General features: G+C 56.1%; 2 protein-coding genes across 2 annotated transcripts; one reads left to right on the top strand and one right to left on the bottom strand.

Moving 5' to 3' along the window:
• Positions 1-233: 233 nt before the first annotated feature.
• On the bottom strand, positions 234-3,011 carry SPBR_05601 (uncharacterized protein; the record flags this gene model as incomplete). Its single annotated transcript, XM_040763864.1, has 1 exon — positions 234-3,011. One exon carries the CDS (start codon positions 3,009-3,011, stop codon positions 234-236), a length of 2,778 nt encoding a protein of 925 aa, XP_040621903.1.
• Positions 3,012-8,679: 5,668 nt separating this feature from the next.
• On the top strand, positions 8,680-13,562 carry SPBR_05484 (uncharacterized protein; the record flags this gene model as incomplete). The annotated part of the gene is made up of 10 exons (XM_040763748.1): positions 8,680-8,754; positions 8,808-9,026; positions 9,083-9,235; positions 9,308-9,510; positions 9,554-10,385; positions 10,634-10,644; positions 11,150-11,171; positions 11,270-11,610; positions 11,948-12,096; positions 12,388-13,562. 10 exons carry the CDS (start codon positions 8,680-8,682, stop codon positions 13,560-13,562), a joined length of 3,180 nt encoding a protein of 1,059 aa, XP_040621902.1.
• Between the last annotated feature and the right edge of the window lie 356 nt (positions 13,563-13,918).

The following is a 13,918-nucleotide window of genomic DNA, read 5'->3' as shown; positions in this document are numbered from 1 at the left end:
CCCTGGCTCCATATCGAGTGTCCTATCGCCGCCTGAAAATGCCAATTCAAATGCACCAAGCATGGCCTGATCATGATCTGTCTGTCGAGTGACCATATGCTTCGAGATGGTCTCCCGCATCGCCATGCTCCTGCCTGCCGGCTGCCCAAAAGCCATTCATGATCAAGTCGTCGCCGTCGCCCCATCACTACCCCCAAAACTATTCATGCTGAAGTCCTCGCCCAGGGCCCCCATCACCAGCCTTGCCACATGGCCTGCCGCCACGCCTGCTCCCGCGCATCGTGGTCAACCATTGTGTTTTGCTCTGCCACCGCCTCGCTGCCAGCCCGCCAGCTCTGGGAGTTGGCATCTGCATCGCCGGTCAGGCTGGAAATGGCCGCTGCAACAGCGGACTGCCCCGGAGCCCGACGGACCCGCGCCATCCGTGGTGCACGCCGTGGTGGAGACGGCGACGCTGCCGGTGACATGGCCAACATGTTGTTGCTGCTGCTGCTGCTGCTGCTGTTGTTGTAGATGGGCATGTGCTGGCCCATGCCCCGTCGGGCCGTCTCCAGCGGGCCCAGCAGGTCGACATTGAACCCGTCCTCGTCCTCATCCTCCTCGTCTGCATCGGCCTCGGGGACGAGCAAGTCGTCTTCGCCCGAATTGTCGTCGTCGTGCCAGCCAGCCATGCTACTCTCTTCCGCCTCCTCCTCCTCCTCGTCGATGTCGTTGTTACTGGCGTTGGTGGGTTCGGCGCTCGTTGTGCTAGTAGTAGTAATAGTAGCCTGGGGCTGATCAGCTCTGCGGCCTGTGGCTGTAAAAGACGTCGACCCTGAATCCGTTCTCCTATCTGCCTCTTCTGTCTTGCCTGCCGAGCCTTGCCCGACGTTGTCCTGCGTATCATGTCCCCGTCCCTTCTGCCCCGATGTCTGCCCCAACTTGCCCTTACCTTGGTAGTCGCTATCCAGGGGCACACCACCGGCGTGTTCTTCGAACAGAATGCTGTCGTCGGCATCGTTGATAACATCGCCACCATGCCCTGCTTGCACGTACGACGCGTAGTCGACAGGATCGGCCTGCTGATCAAATCCGGTACTGTAATGCCCATATTCCTCAAAGTAGTCGTACTGGCCACAGTTGGGAATGGCCGGGCCGTGAGACCAGGGTGGCTGTTCCGCGGACGGATAATAATCAAACGACGCCGTAGTGTAGCTGTCCTCGAGGCCTTCTGTTGCTGTTGCCTGTGCTTCTTCTTCTTCTGATTCATCCTTCACATCTGTTGTATTTGCCTTCGTTGTCTTTTCTGTCTCTGCTTGGCTTTCAAAGATGCTGCCCTCGCGGTCACTTTTGGCCGGGCTGCCGGCTGCTTTGTTACCTTCACTTCGCTCCTCACTGCCCACGCTGTAGTTTGTGCCGTTCTTGGTCGCGGAAATACCGGTGTCCGCACTGGGGCCCCATTCCGACGCAGATGGATTGTACGTGAACGAGACTCCTTCCTCGCCTGCTTGGACGGTATCGCCGCTGCCACTGCCGCTGCCTTTCGTGTCGTCGGAGCTGTACCACCAGTAGTCGCCAGTCGTCGCACCGGTCGTCCCGGCCGCCCCGGTCGACCAGCCGTGCACTTCTAAATCTTCATTGACCCCGCTGCCAGCTACGTCGTACTTGCTCCCATCGTCCTCAGCGTCATCCTCGTCGTCGTCCTCATCACTGTCGGGCTCCACATCGCCCTCCTCCCAGCCGCACCAGCCGTGCCACCCGTCTGCCGCATTGGCGTCGTCATCGCCGCTGGTACCGAACTCATGGAGGCGCCAGCGACGGCACAACTCGCCCAGTGCTACTTCCTTTTGCGCCTTGCGCTCGTGCGCTTCTTGGGTTGCGGCGGCCATCGACCGCGATTGGCCCATGGCGCCGTCAATCTCTCTGTTGGTCTGGGCCAGTTTGTGCTGCAGACCCGCGAGGGCGCGCTGGTTCTTCTCGAGCCGCTCCACAATCTTAGCCGGGTCGTCCGTGACAGGCAAAAGCACTGGCGGCGTCGGTATCGCCACGGCCGCGCCTGCCACATAGGCGTTGTGCCACTGCTGCGCGACCGCCAACTGGGCCTCAAGTTGTGCCTTCTTACGGACGACGAGGCCCATCTGGTCTTCAATGGCGTGCACAGCCTGCCAGAGCGCGGCAATGACGTCTGCAACCTTTTTTGTGGCGCGTCCCTGCTTCCGAATGGTTCTGTCTTCCGCCCGAATGTCTTTGCGAGCCTGCTGGATTTGCTTCTCGAGTGCATGGTCCTTGGCCGGCGGTTCCTTGGGCCACCGCGGCTTGTTGGGCGGCGACGGCGGGTACGACCGGCCGCTGTAGTGTGAGTTCGCGTAGGCGCTCGTGCCGCCGTCCCCCATGCGGCCGCCGTGCCCCGGCCCCGTCCCCGCGTCCTGGTTGCTAAAGAACCCTCGCGTGCTGTCTGTATCGCCACCATCCACGGCAGCCGCCCAGGGCATCGCGCTTTTGCGCGGCGGCGGCGGTCCCCTCGGGTTCATCATTGGAGGCGCCCCAGAGTCGTTCTTGTGGTATGAATGCAGGCCTTCGCCCCCCTCATTGTGGTCGTGCCGACGCTGCTGCTGCTGCTGCTGCTGCTGCTGCTGCCGCTGCTGCTGGTGTTTTCTCCGCAGCATCTCGGCTGCCGTCGCGGCCGCTGCCGTCGCCGCGGCCGTGGCGTACGCGCGCCCAGACGACTGCGGCATGCCGGCCGCCTTGCCGGGTCCCCGACCCGAGCCCATGCCGGCCGCGCCTCGCTTGTACATGAGCTGGCGGTCGTACTCGGCACGCCGCGCCTCGTCTTTGAGCACGCTGTATGCCTCTTGGAGAGCCTGAAAGTCGGCCGTCGCGTTGGGATTGGCGCGGTTCTTGTCCGGGTGCTTGAGCCGTGCAAGGCGGCGGTAGCTGGCGGCGATCGAGGTGGTGTCGGCCGTCATCGCAATCTCCAGCACGGCATAGTGGTCCCGGCCGCCAGTGGCGGTCCCGCCGGTGCCAGGAGCCATCCTTGGAGGGACGGGGGTTGACTGTTCACCTGGCGTTGAGCGACTCTTATACGTCGTTGCTGGTCCTGTGACAAGCAAGCTGGCCTCTGGAGATCCTGTTCGACTTCAGCCGGGTTAATTCTCTCGCAGTGAAACTGTAGCAATCCTGGGTAGCACCTACCAGAGTCCGGGATGATACGGGGTTCAATCAGGCAAACTGTCCGTGACGGATGCGATATCTGTACGGAACGGAGGCGACAGGTGGAAGGCAGAGTCCTCGTGGTACAGGGTCTGCCGCTATTTGTCAGTCCAGAAGAGGTTTGGTAGTTCGGAAAGTGATGCCAATATGAGACTCAATGCAAGCGCAATGTCAACGTCAACACGATCGTGGCCCGTCGCGTTAATCTTGTTTTCAGCAGGACACCGATGCCGGGGACGGTCTCTTCTCTAGCTGTCCTTTTGTTTCGCTGCCCTGTCTGGCTTTCCCGTGCGTGTTGCGATCCGTTTGATCTCCCGTCTATCTTTTCATTCACCCAACGCGCAGTTTTGGTGGGCTGGTGATTGCTGAATATTGTGCGTTCTGCGTTCTGCGCTGTGCGTTGTGCGCTGTATTCTGTGCTTTTCTACAGTAGTAATGCGCAGTGACTGACCGTTTTATGGCCAGGCTGTCGCGCGACGCTCTTGCCCTTTACTGTCCGGGCTGTTCTTGCCAAGTTGTTTTGATGCTCGCGATATGTTTACGGATTCGCCTCTCATCGTCTCAATACAGAAGGAGCGACGCACTCACTTTCCCGTCACAGCTCATTGCATTTCCCCTCACCGCGTCACGCCTATCACGTATGGAAAGCACGAAAAAAAGTGGCCTGTGTCACCTGGCAGGTGCCAAACAGCCGCAAAGAGACAACCGCAAATCGTGTGGGGTACGCATTGCACAATAAACTGGCAAGATCACGGGGTTTACTGAGAAGTGAAGCAAAAGCAGCGACAAACAACGCGACATGGAAACAAAATATCATCACTACAGCGGACACGGCAAGTGACAAGGTCGCGCATTGACAAAATAGGAAGAAAAAGACAGTAAGAGAAAATCATAGCCGAGGTCACGCATCGCGATATCGTATTGTTTATTTCAATCGGCATAAGCTGTTACCTTGTCATCCTCACGTCTGAGTTTTCGCCGGTCCTCGTATCATTTACAACAAGGCGAGGAATGTCTGCTTGATACTTTTTTTTGTTGAGGCTTCCCAAATCACATTCTTCTACGTCAGACCATATATCATCAGCAATGGTATTCAAGGCAAGTCTTGCCCTACAACTCAACAGTCTCGTCAGAACTTGCCCTTGTTACAACATACCAATCCAACTCATTAATGTTTCGTTTCGTGATTGTATCACCCATTCATTCTCTTCACTGATTGTTTTCTGGGGACGATGGTGATTTTAATACTCGCAGTTTTCTGACACCACAATCTCGCTTTACGATCTCTCCCTCGACTCATGATTCACAACACTCAGCATTTCTCTCATTGAACACTTGAACACTTGAAAAGAATGAGGCTCAAAACCACCTGAGCCACCCTCCATCGAGCCAGTCAATTAAGTGGCACCCCTTTCTGCCCTAAATATGGAGAAGGGTGTGCGGCTGGCAGACCCCTGTCCTGGCTCTTCCAAGGGTGGGCCAATAATTGGCGTGGCTGCAGCCGGAAGAGTATTGGGGGGCCGTGCATGTTTGCCCTCGTATCCTGCAAGCCACAAGCCCTCTCGCACCGTGTACATCGCGAACACGGACAAGCGCAGGCAATAGTTTTATGTCCAAAACGAGAACTATTGCATTTTCTTATGTCCCTTTTTGTCCTGTAATATCCGATAGTTCTGTGAGGCTGACCTGCGGTGGCGTCTCTGCAGCGTCCCGTCTGGAGGCTTCAGGCCGACCGAGAGGAAGTGCGTCGTTTTTACGAGGTGTTTCTGAGGCGTCATGCGAATGTAGTCTGACAGACCAACATACATCGCACTTTGCGTCTTTGTCGTGGGCCGACTCTATTCGATGGTGATATCTCTTCCTCGCTCTATTCTGGGAATATTGGGCACACCCCATTCCAACTCACACCCTGACAATCTTTCCAGTGAAATGCCCCCAAGGAGTGGAGAGGGCACTTCTGGTAAGCATTATTCAGTCACATTTTTGATCACTTTGCTGGAGAGCACAGAGCCAAGGGGGTGGGGGATATGCAATTATGCATGGGAGATGACACAGGGAAATCGACAACAGATCAGCTACATGGGCGCAAGCTGGAAAACAGCGCATCACGGCGGCTGCATTTTTGGGCAGCAACCCGAACAAAAATTCACAACCGTGATCCGGTCGTCCAAGTGGTACAATAGGTGCATTTTTGACCCATAGACCAGGAAGATGCCCTCGACTGGCTGACCATTTTTAGTAGGAGTTTATTTTCCTTGATGTCTCTCCTCCAACGACTGCTTGATGAAGAGACGATTGCAAAGGGACGCTGCGGAAGTTATCTAGGTGCATTTGTACATTTCAATGACCATATGATACACCTTGCACAAAAGACGGTACAGCATTATAATGGCCAGCATGTACTATACGCACTGCACTCATCCTTAACGGAAAATATGATGTTCAGCCATATGTTGTATTGCCTTTTGGATTGTGCTTCCCTGCAGCATTACAAGCCACGGAGTAGCTCGTCAGCTCAAATCAATATTGTCTCATGGCTGCGCACGTTGCTGACAGATTCTGTAAGGAGTACGCAATGCGAAAAGTAAATTAAAGGTACACTTCCGACCGTTATAACTGTGTTTCACAGCATGTGGCTGGAGAATGTTCATATCTTCCTTGCGCACGTTTACTCGTGGTCATTCCAGTCGCTCTGGAATGCGTCAACGGTCAATTTACAGGTCGACCGTTTCTTGTGTAATTAATTACTGAGTACTCTGTATCTCACAGTTGCATTCCACAAGCTAGAACAGCTGCCTCCGTCATTCCTATTTTCGTCCCTACATCTGGACCATGCAAATAATACGGGCCAGTGAATCAACTGACTTTCTACATGCTTTATCGATGGTTTTCAGTAGTGCCAAGAAGCGAACCGTTGTGAGGCGCTGTGAATGCACTGAGGGGATTCATTACCTCCTGAAACGGGCCCGGCTGGGCGTCTATATCGCAGACGCTGTCCCAATTTAGCGCGTTGTTAGGCCTAAGAGACCGAAGAGTACCTAGCGGCAGGCCTAGAAGGTTAGAGAGATAGTGGATGACAGCAGGCCAATCACAATGCCCAGTTTGACAGGAACCCCCACTGTTGGCAACTTCTCGGGACACCGTCAAGAACGATCTACGGGCCGCCACTTTTTCTCCTGACCAGCAAATGGTCGCCGAATGAGGAAACTTTCACTGACAAACGGGGTCCCAACGGCCAGGGCCCAGGGCAAAAGCAACGGGAAGACAGACGAAGGATTTTAAGCGTATAAAATGGTGTCAAATATTGGACCGTTACCTATTCTGGAGGACGTTTGCAGCACAGAGGACAACAAAACAGTAAATCGTACGCCTACGCCGTTCAGAACATGTTGGGGCTTTTTCTCCCCTTGTATTCATTGCAGAACTGAAACGATTCGTCTCTGGCATGATGACCTGCCCCCAACCCGTTCTCGTCTTTCTCGTCGTTATCGTCGTTTCTCGCCGTTTGTCGTCTTCCAGGTTAGGGATCCGAGCAAGGTCGTCCCTTCCCCCGCTGCTTAAAAATGTGACTGCCGTTTGCCGCCTTGCCTCTGCGGCGTTCCCGTCATAGAGCATTGGACCGTGCGTGCTCTTGCCAGACACATCGTTACTGGACCGAGTGGCTCCTTCCCGATTATTATTTCCCGTCTCAGCCTTCCTTGCAGGTCCCCCCCTTTTTTTTTGTCATCCTTGCCCTCATCGTCCTCTACCCCCCAACCTCCCACAGTCCAACGAACAGGCAATACGCAGTGCAAGGGTACTTGTCCACCCTCATGGCAGCTCCAGCGACGTCGACCACCCGCCCTGACCGGGCTATTGCTAACCGACAGGTTCCAGATCCTTGACGCCTCTTTACCGGAAGGACCTGAAAATGTCAGCTCTCGTCGTCGATTCTGTGGGCCAAAGTATCGATTGCAAGACAAAGAACAGGCACGTCCAATGGCCCAACGAGGATTGGCTCTTTTCGCTTCGTGGCTCATAGAAGTTGTTTTCTCGGCCCATCTTTGACCTTTTGTCTTATCGGCCCTGTTCATCTTCGTCTGATTTTCGAACTGCCTGATGGGCGGCGAGAAATGCTTATTCCTCACGCGAAACAAACATTCTCCATCGATCACTTGATTTTGCAAGATGTTGTCCGAAACGACTCCGGAAGAGACTTCCTCTGTCCCAGTATCAGTATGTCTTTTCCTGGTGCAATCCCGTATCCCGCCTTCTCCAACAGCACAACGTTAGGCATGCAGAGTACGACATACACAGTATGCATCCTGGTGGAGCTACTCAATATATGGCGTGGCCATACCAAGATGTTACCCCTTTGGGAAGACGAAAATTCAAAGTACCAAAGGTGACATATCGCCCTATTTTTACACCACTGTCTACGGAGATTCGTCGTCTCCTTCGTACCTCAAGGGGCCGAGACGCCCGACTGAGAAGACCGCTTTTTCCTCCGCGTACCATACGACACCCCTGAACGTCCACGCCCCTCAACGATGCCAATACTCTTGGGATGCCAGTCTGAAAACAAAAAGCCGTCATCTTGTCTCTTTGTCGCTTGTTTTCCCGGCTATTTCTGCCGTTGGCACCAAGCTGTAAAGGGACGCCGGGAGAAAGAAACAGTCTCAAAAATTGGCTTGTTATGCATTCAACAGTTTGTGGCGCCAACGGTGCTGGACACCACTACTTCCTGTCCACCCTCCCTCGTGTGTGGCGTCTTTTGTTTTGATTTCACTATCAATTCAGGGGTGAGACCGACCCGGGTCTGTTGTACAGTTGACATGTATCTTACGCCTCTTCAGCCGTACCTTGGCGTGGCATTTACATCTCACGCACTGTTTTCATATCTTGTTTCCCAAATGCCACCCTTTTCGGAAACTTGACGACGTTTTATTGACGCAAAGCAATTTTGTGTTGAAAGAGCGGCGGGTACACGCAAAGTACTGGGTATCTCCGCAAAAGGAAATATGGGCAACTGCCGCCTTGTATGGCATGTGAAGCTATTGGAAGGTTTATGTGCTTTATGAGCTTGGCTTGTCAATAAATGCATTGAATCTTTGATAAGCCTCCAACCTATCCTGGAGGCTCTTTTCTGTTTTCTATTTCCCCGTTTGTTTCTCCTGTTTTTTTTTCGTCTTGTTTCTTTCGTCTCTTTTTCTTTCTCTTTTCTCTTTTCTCATTTCTTTTTTTCCTCTTTCCACTTACCTTCTCTTTTCTTTCTTTTCTTTCTCTTTCGAGTCCCGCAACCACTTGTCAGCTCTCCTTCTCAAAGCATCCACTCGTTTTGCTGTTGAAGGGATTTGCTATCTGTCTCTTCGATATCTACATCGACGAGCCGGATATCATGAGGGCTTGACTCGACAAGACTTTTCTTCCTCCTTGGATTTACTTTCGAACCGAATCGATCATCCCGGCCGGCACTGAATACAGCTTACACGACGAAACAACACCGGCATCATGCGGTTCTCCACCAGTGTGGCCGTTGCCGTCCTCGCGGCCGGCTCCCAAGTCGCCGCCGTTCTTGGCACCTGTGTGAGTCTCTCCCCGGCAAACTTTATACCACGATTACATGCTCACAATAACAGGGTGACCCCGCGTGCGTCGATGCTATGTTAAACGACTTCATTCAGGTGGATCCCGTGACCTGGTGCGACCTGTTCTTGAATCCGCCAGTCAAGCAGTCCGTGAATGTGCCAGCCCCTTGGGCCGCAAGCTGCCCCAACGATGTGGCCAGAATGACTATCAACTGCAACTGCGTCTTGGACGATGAAGAGCCCTGCAGCAGCGAGTCATCGTCGTCTGTGGTGAGCAGCAGCTACAGCAGTGCCAGCAGTGTCAGCAGTTCCAGCAGCATCGTCAGCTCGATCCCCAGCAGTTCGGCATCGTCGAGCTACAGCTCGTCTGCCTCGCCCAGCCCGAGCTCGTCTCTGCCGTCGAGCACACCTTCGTCATCGTCTTCGCCTTCATCCTCACCCTCCTATTCGCCCTCGTCGAGCGTTTCGCCCGTCTCTTCGTCTGCCTCGGAGTCCAGCAGCAGTGAGTCTTGCAGTAGTGAAATCTCGTCCTCTGAGTTTTCGAGCTCTAGCTCGATCCCGAGCTCGTCGGCCATCTCTTCGCCCAGCTCTTCGCCCAGTTCGTCGGCCAGCTCTTTGCCCAGCTCTTCGCCCAGTTCGTCGGCCAGCTCTTCGCCGAGTGTCTCGCCCAGCTCTTTGCCCAGCTCTTCGCCCAGTTCGTCGGCCAGCTCTTCGCCGAGTGTCTCGCCCAGCAGCTCACCAAGTATCTCGCCAAGTAGCAGCCCGTCGGTATCCTCATCTCCGTCGGTTTCTCCTAGCCTAAGCTCGCCTCCTTCCTCGAGCACACCTTCGTCGTCGGTCTCCGTATCGAGTAGTAGCGAGGAACCCTGCAGCAGTGAAATCTCGTCGTCCGAGATTTCCAGCTCGAGCTCGATCCCTAGTTCTTCGCCGAGCTATTCGCCGAGCCATTCGCCGAGCCATTCGCCGAGCCATTCACCGAGCGGTTCATCGAGCAGCTTGCCAAGCAGCAGCCCATCGGTGTCGCCCAGCAGCAGCCCGTCGGTCTCGCCCAGCGTCAGCCCGTCGGTCTCGCCTAGCAGCAGTCCATCGGTCTCGCCTAGCAGCAGTCCATCGGTCTCGCCTAGCAGCAGTCCATCGGTCTCGCCCAGCGTCAGCCCGTCGGTCTCGCCCAGCGTCAGCCCGTCGGTCTCGCCCAGCAGCAGCCCGTCGGTCTCGCCCAGCGTCAGCCCATCGGTGTCGCCAAGCAACAGTCCATCGGTGTCATCCAGCGTTAGCTCGTCGCCATCCTCGTCGCCTTCCCCCAGCCCCAGCTCATCTCTTCCCTCGAGCACGCCTTCATCCTCGATCTCCCCAAGCGGTTCGTCCGTGTCGTCTGTTTCGTCAGTCTCTGGGTCGAGCAGCAGCGAAGAGCCCTGTAGCAGCGAGATCTCGTCGTCCGAATTTTCCAGCTCCAGCCCGAGCTTTAGCCCGAGCTCGAGCCTAAGCAGTACACCGTCGGGTTCGTCCAGTGTCAACCCGTCTGCGTCGTCCAGCGTCAGCCCGTCTGTGTCGCCCAGCGTCAGCCCGTCGGTGTCGCCCAGCGTCAGCCCGTCTGTGTCGCCCAGCGTCAGCCCGTCGGTGTCGCCCAGCGTCAGCTCGTCGCCTTCGTCATCGCCTTCCCCCAGCCCTAGCTCGTCGCTACCTTCGAGTACTCCGGCCTCATCTTCGTCCCCGTCTTCGGTGCCGCCTAGCAGCAGCTCCTCTGCTTCGTCGAGCATTCTATCGAGCACGCCGTCATCCTCGCCCTCGTCAAGTGCTTCGTCGATTTCGTCTATCTCTGGGTCAAGCAGCAGTGAAGAGCCATGTAGCAGTGAAAGCTCATCGTCCGAAATTTCCAGCTCCAGCCCTAGTTCCAGCCCCAGTTCCTCTCCCAGCAGCTCGCCCAGCAGCTCGCCCAGCTCGTCGGTCAGCTCTTCGCCGAGTGTCTCGCCCAGCAGCTCACCAAGCAGCTCACCAAGCAGCTCGCCCAGCTCTTTGCCGAGCTCTTCGCCCAGCTCTTCTCCCAGCTCGTCGGTCAGCTCTTCGCCGAGTGTCTCGCCCAGCAGCTCACCAAGCATCTCACCAAGCAGCTCACCAAGCAGCTCGCTCAGCTCTTTGCCCAGCTCTTCGCCCAGCTCTTCGCCCAGCTCTTCTCCCAGTTCGTCGGTCAGCTCTTCGCCGAGTGTCTCGCCCAGCAGCTTTCCCAGCAGCTCCCCAAGCGGCTCCCCAAGCGTTTCGTCCGTCTCATCTAGCGCCAGCTCATCTGCTTCCTCGTCGGCATCGCCCAGCCCAAGCTCGTCTTTGCCTTCAAGCACCCCGTCGTCATCGGCTTCGTCCTCGCCGTCGTCGTCGCCTTCGGTGCCGCCCAGCAGTAGTCCGTCCGTGTCTGTCAGCAGTGTGAGCAGTTCTGAAGAGCCCTGCAGCAGCGAAATCTCGTCCTCCGAGATTTCTTCATCTGCTAGCTCGTCTGCCTCGTCTGTTTCATCGTTGCCCAGCTCGAGCTCGGTTCCAACTTCATCAGTTCCTTCTTCCTCGGCGTCGTCACCATCAGTTTCGTCGTCAGTCAGTTCGTCTTCGTTCGACCCGGGATCATCTGTCTCGTCATCTTCGGTTCTTTCTTCGTCGGCGTCGTCACCATCGGTCTCGCCTTCAGTCAGTTCGTCTTCGTTCGACCCGGGATCATCTGTCTCGTCATCTTCGGTTCTTTCTTCGTCGGCGTCGTCACCATCGGTCTCGCCTTCAGTCAGTTCGTCTTCGTTCGACCCGGGATCATCTGTTTCGTCATCTTCGGTTCTTTCTTCGTCGGCGTCGTCACCATCAGTCTCGCCTTCAGTTAGTTCGTCTTCGTTCGACCCGGGGTCATCCTCGGTCCCGTCATCATCGGTCCCGTCATCCTCGGTCCCATCTTCTTCCATTTCGACTTCTGCAAGCTCTTCATCAGAGGAGCCTTGCAGCAGTGAAAGCTCGTCGTCGATAAGCTCGTCGGCTGGTTCGTCATCTATCAGCCCGGTGAGCTCCTCTGCGAGCTCCATCAGCAGCTCGGTGAGCCCCAGCTTCGTGTCTTCCACATCGGTCAGCCAGGGCTCCTCCGTCAGTTCCGTCAGCTCGTCTGCTCCGCCTAGTTCAACGCCGTCTGTTTCTTCCCCCTCCGTGCCCTCTTCTTCCTCAAGCAGCCCGTCGAGCAGCATCTCCATCAACCCGTCGGGCGTCTCTAGAAGCCCGTCGAGCAGTATCTCCAGCAGCCCGTCGAGCAGCATCTCCATCAACCCGTCGGGCGTCTCTAGAAGCCCGTCGAGCAGTATCTCGAGCAACCCGTCGAGCAGTTCATCGGTCAACCCCTCGAAAATTTCAGTTTCTGTCTCTGTCTCATCATTCTCTGCAAGCTCATCGTCCGAGCCGCCTTGTAGCAGCGATGTTTCGTCTTCTGTCAGCTCTTCGGTTTCGCCGAGCTCTACACCGTCTCTCTCATCGTCTGTGAGCTCATCCAGCGTTTCTTCAGCTGGCTCTTCCAGCAGTTCGTCTGTGCCGCCTAGCTCCACGCCATCTTCCGTGAGCACGTTAGCTAGCTCGTCTGTCCTACCAAGCTCGACACCCTCAAGCATCTCTTCATCAGTTAGCTCCCCCGTCGCATCGTCGTCTGTGAGCCCGAGCTCTTCCTCTGCGACGTCGTCTAGCAGTGAAATTTCGTCGTCTGTTAGCACTTCGGGCAGCTCCTCTGTGCCACCGAGCTCTTCGCCGTCGGTGAGCCCCTCGGGCAGTTCGTCTATCCCTCCGAGCTCTTCGTCGTCGGTGAACCCCTCGGGTAGCTCCTCTGTGCCACCGAGCTCTTCGCCGTCGGTGAGCCCCTCGGGTAGTTCGTCTATCCCACCGAGCTCGTCGCCGTCGGTGAGCCCCTCGGGTAGCTCCTCTGTGCACTCGATACCTAGTAGCTCGACTAGTCCTTCATCTGTTCCTATCAGCCAGTCTACCAGTCCTTCGTCGACGAGTCCCTCGTCTATCCCTACCGGCCCGTCGAGCATTGCTACAGGTCCCATCAAGTCGACCGTTGGCGGTAGTAGCACGACTCTGTCGACCGTCACCACGACAAGCTCGATACCAAGCTCGTCCGAGTTTGTCTCTACCTACTTGTCCACATCCACCGTCTATACGACGACCTGCTACGTGGTCACCTCGTGCCCGCACAACGGTGGCCACTGCGAGCTCGGCCACACCACGACTCAAACCATTTCCTACACCACGACCGTCTGCCCCGTCACGACGACCGTTCCTGCAGGCGGTGGTGGCAGTCACGGTGGGCATGGCGGAGGCGGTGGCGGCAGCGGTGGTGGTGGTGGCGGTGGTGGTGGCTCGGGCGGTGGTGGTTCCGGAGGCAGCGGTGGCTCTGGTGGTTCCGGCAGCAGTGGCTCTGGCGGTGGTGGATCCGGCGGCGGTGGCTCCGGTGGTGGCGGTGGCTCCGGCGGCGGTGGTTCTGGCGGCGGCGGCTCTGGCGGCGGTGGTGGCTCTGGCGGTGGTGGCTCAGGTCATGGTGGTGGTTCCGGCGGCGGCGGCTCTGGCGGTGGTGGTGGATCCGGTGGTGGTGGTGGATCTGGCGGTGGTGGTTCCGGCGGTGGTGGTTCCGGCGGTGGTGGTTCCGGCGGTGGTGGTTCCAACAATGGAGGCGCCGGCAAGGGCAGCACGGCGACAACGACGGGCCCTGCCGCCGTTGTCACAGCATCGGCCGGCCGCATGGCGTCGACGGCGATGTTTGCACTTATCCCGGCTCTAGTGGCCACCGTTCTTCTATTGTAAGGCTTCGGGACCTTCGTTGTCCTTCACCTGGTTTCCTTGGGGTATGCCTTTGAAACCTGTTTCCTGTGTTCTAAATTTTCCTTGCATTTTTCTCCTTCTTTATCCTGGATTTCTTCTGCCATTTTATTCTTTTCAATTTCTACTTGAACCCTTTTGAAATATTTCATCTCAAACCAGACCTCGGGGATGTTTTTGGTTGCAACAACCAGCACCTAATATTATTTTACTTTGTTCTATTCCTTCCAGGATAAAATAAATCAGACATAAAATAAATTGGTTGACCAAAAAGCAGACAATGGGAGTATGAAATCAAAAGCGGATAGTGATGTCCCAGCGAAACCATCGCGCAACTATTT

The sequence above is a fragment of the Sporothrix brasiliensis genome (assembly GCF_000820605.1).
Source record: "Sporothrix brasiliensis 5110 chromosome Unknown Cont15, whole genome shotgun sequence".
Classification (NCBI taxonomy): domain Eukaryota; kingdom Fungi; phylum Ascomycota; class Sordariomycetes; order Ophiostomatales; family Ophiostomataceae; genus Sporothrix; species Sporothrix brasiliensis.
The sequence above is the reverse complement of the archived record's forward strand: the minus strand, read 5'-3'. Positions and strand labels throughout refer to the sequence as shown.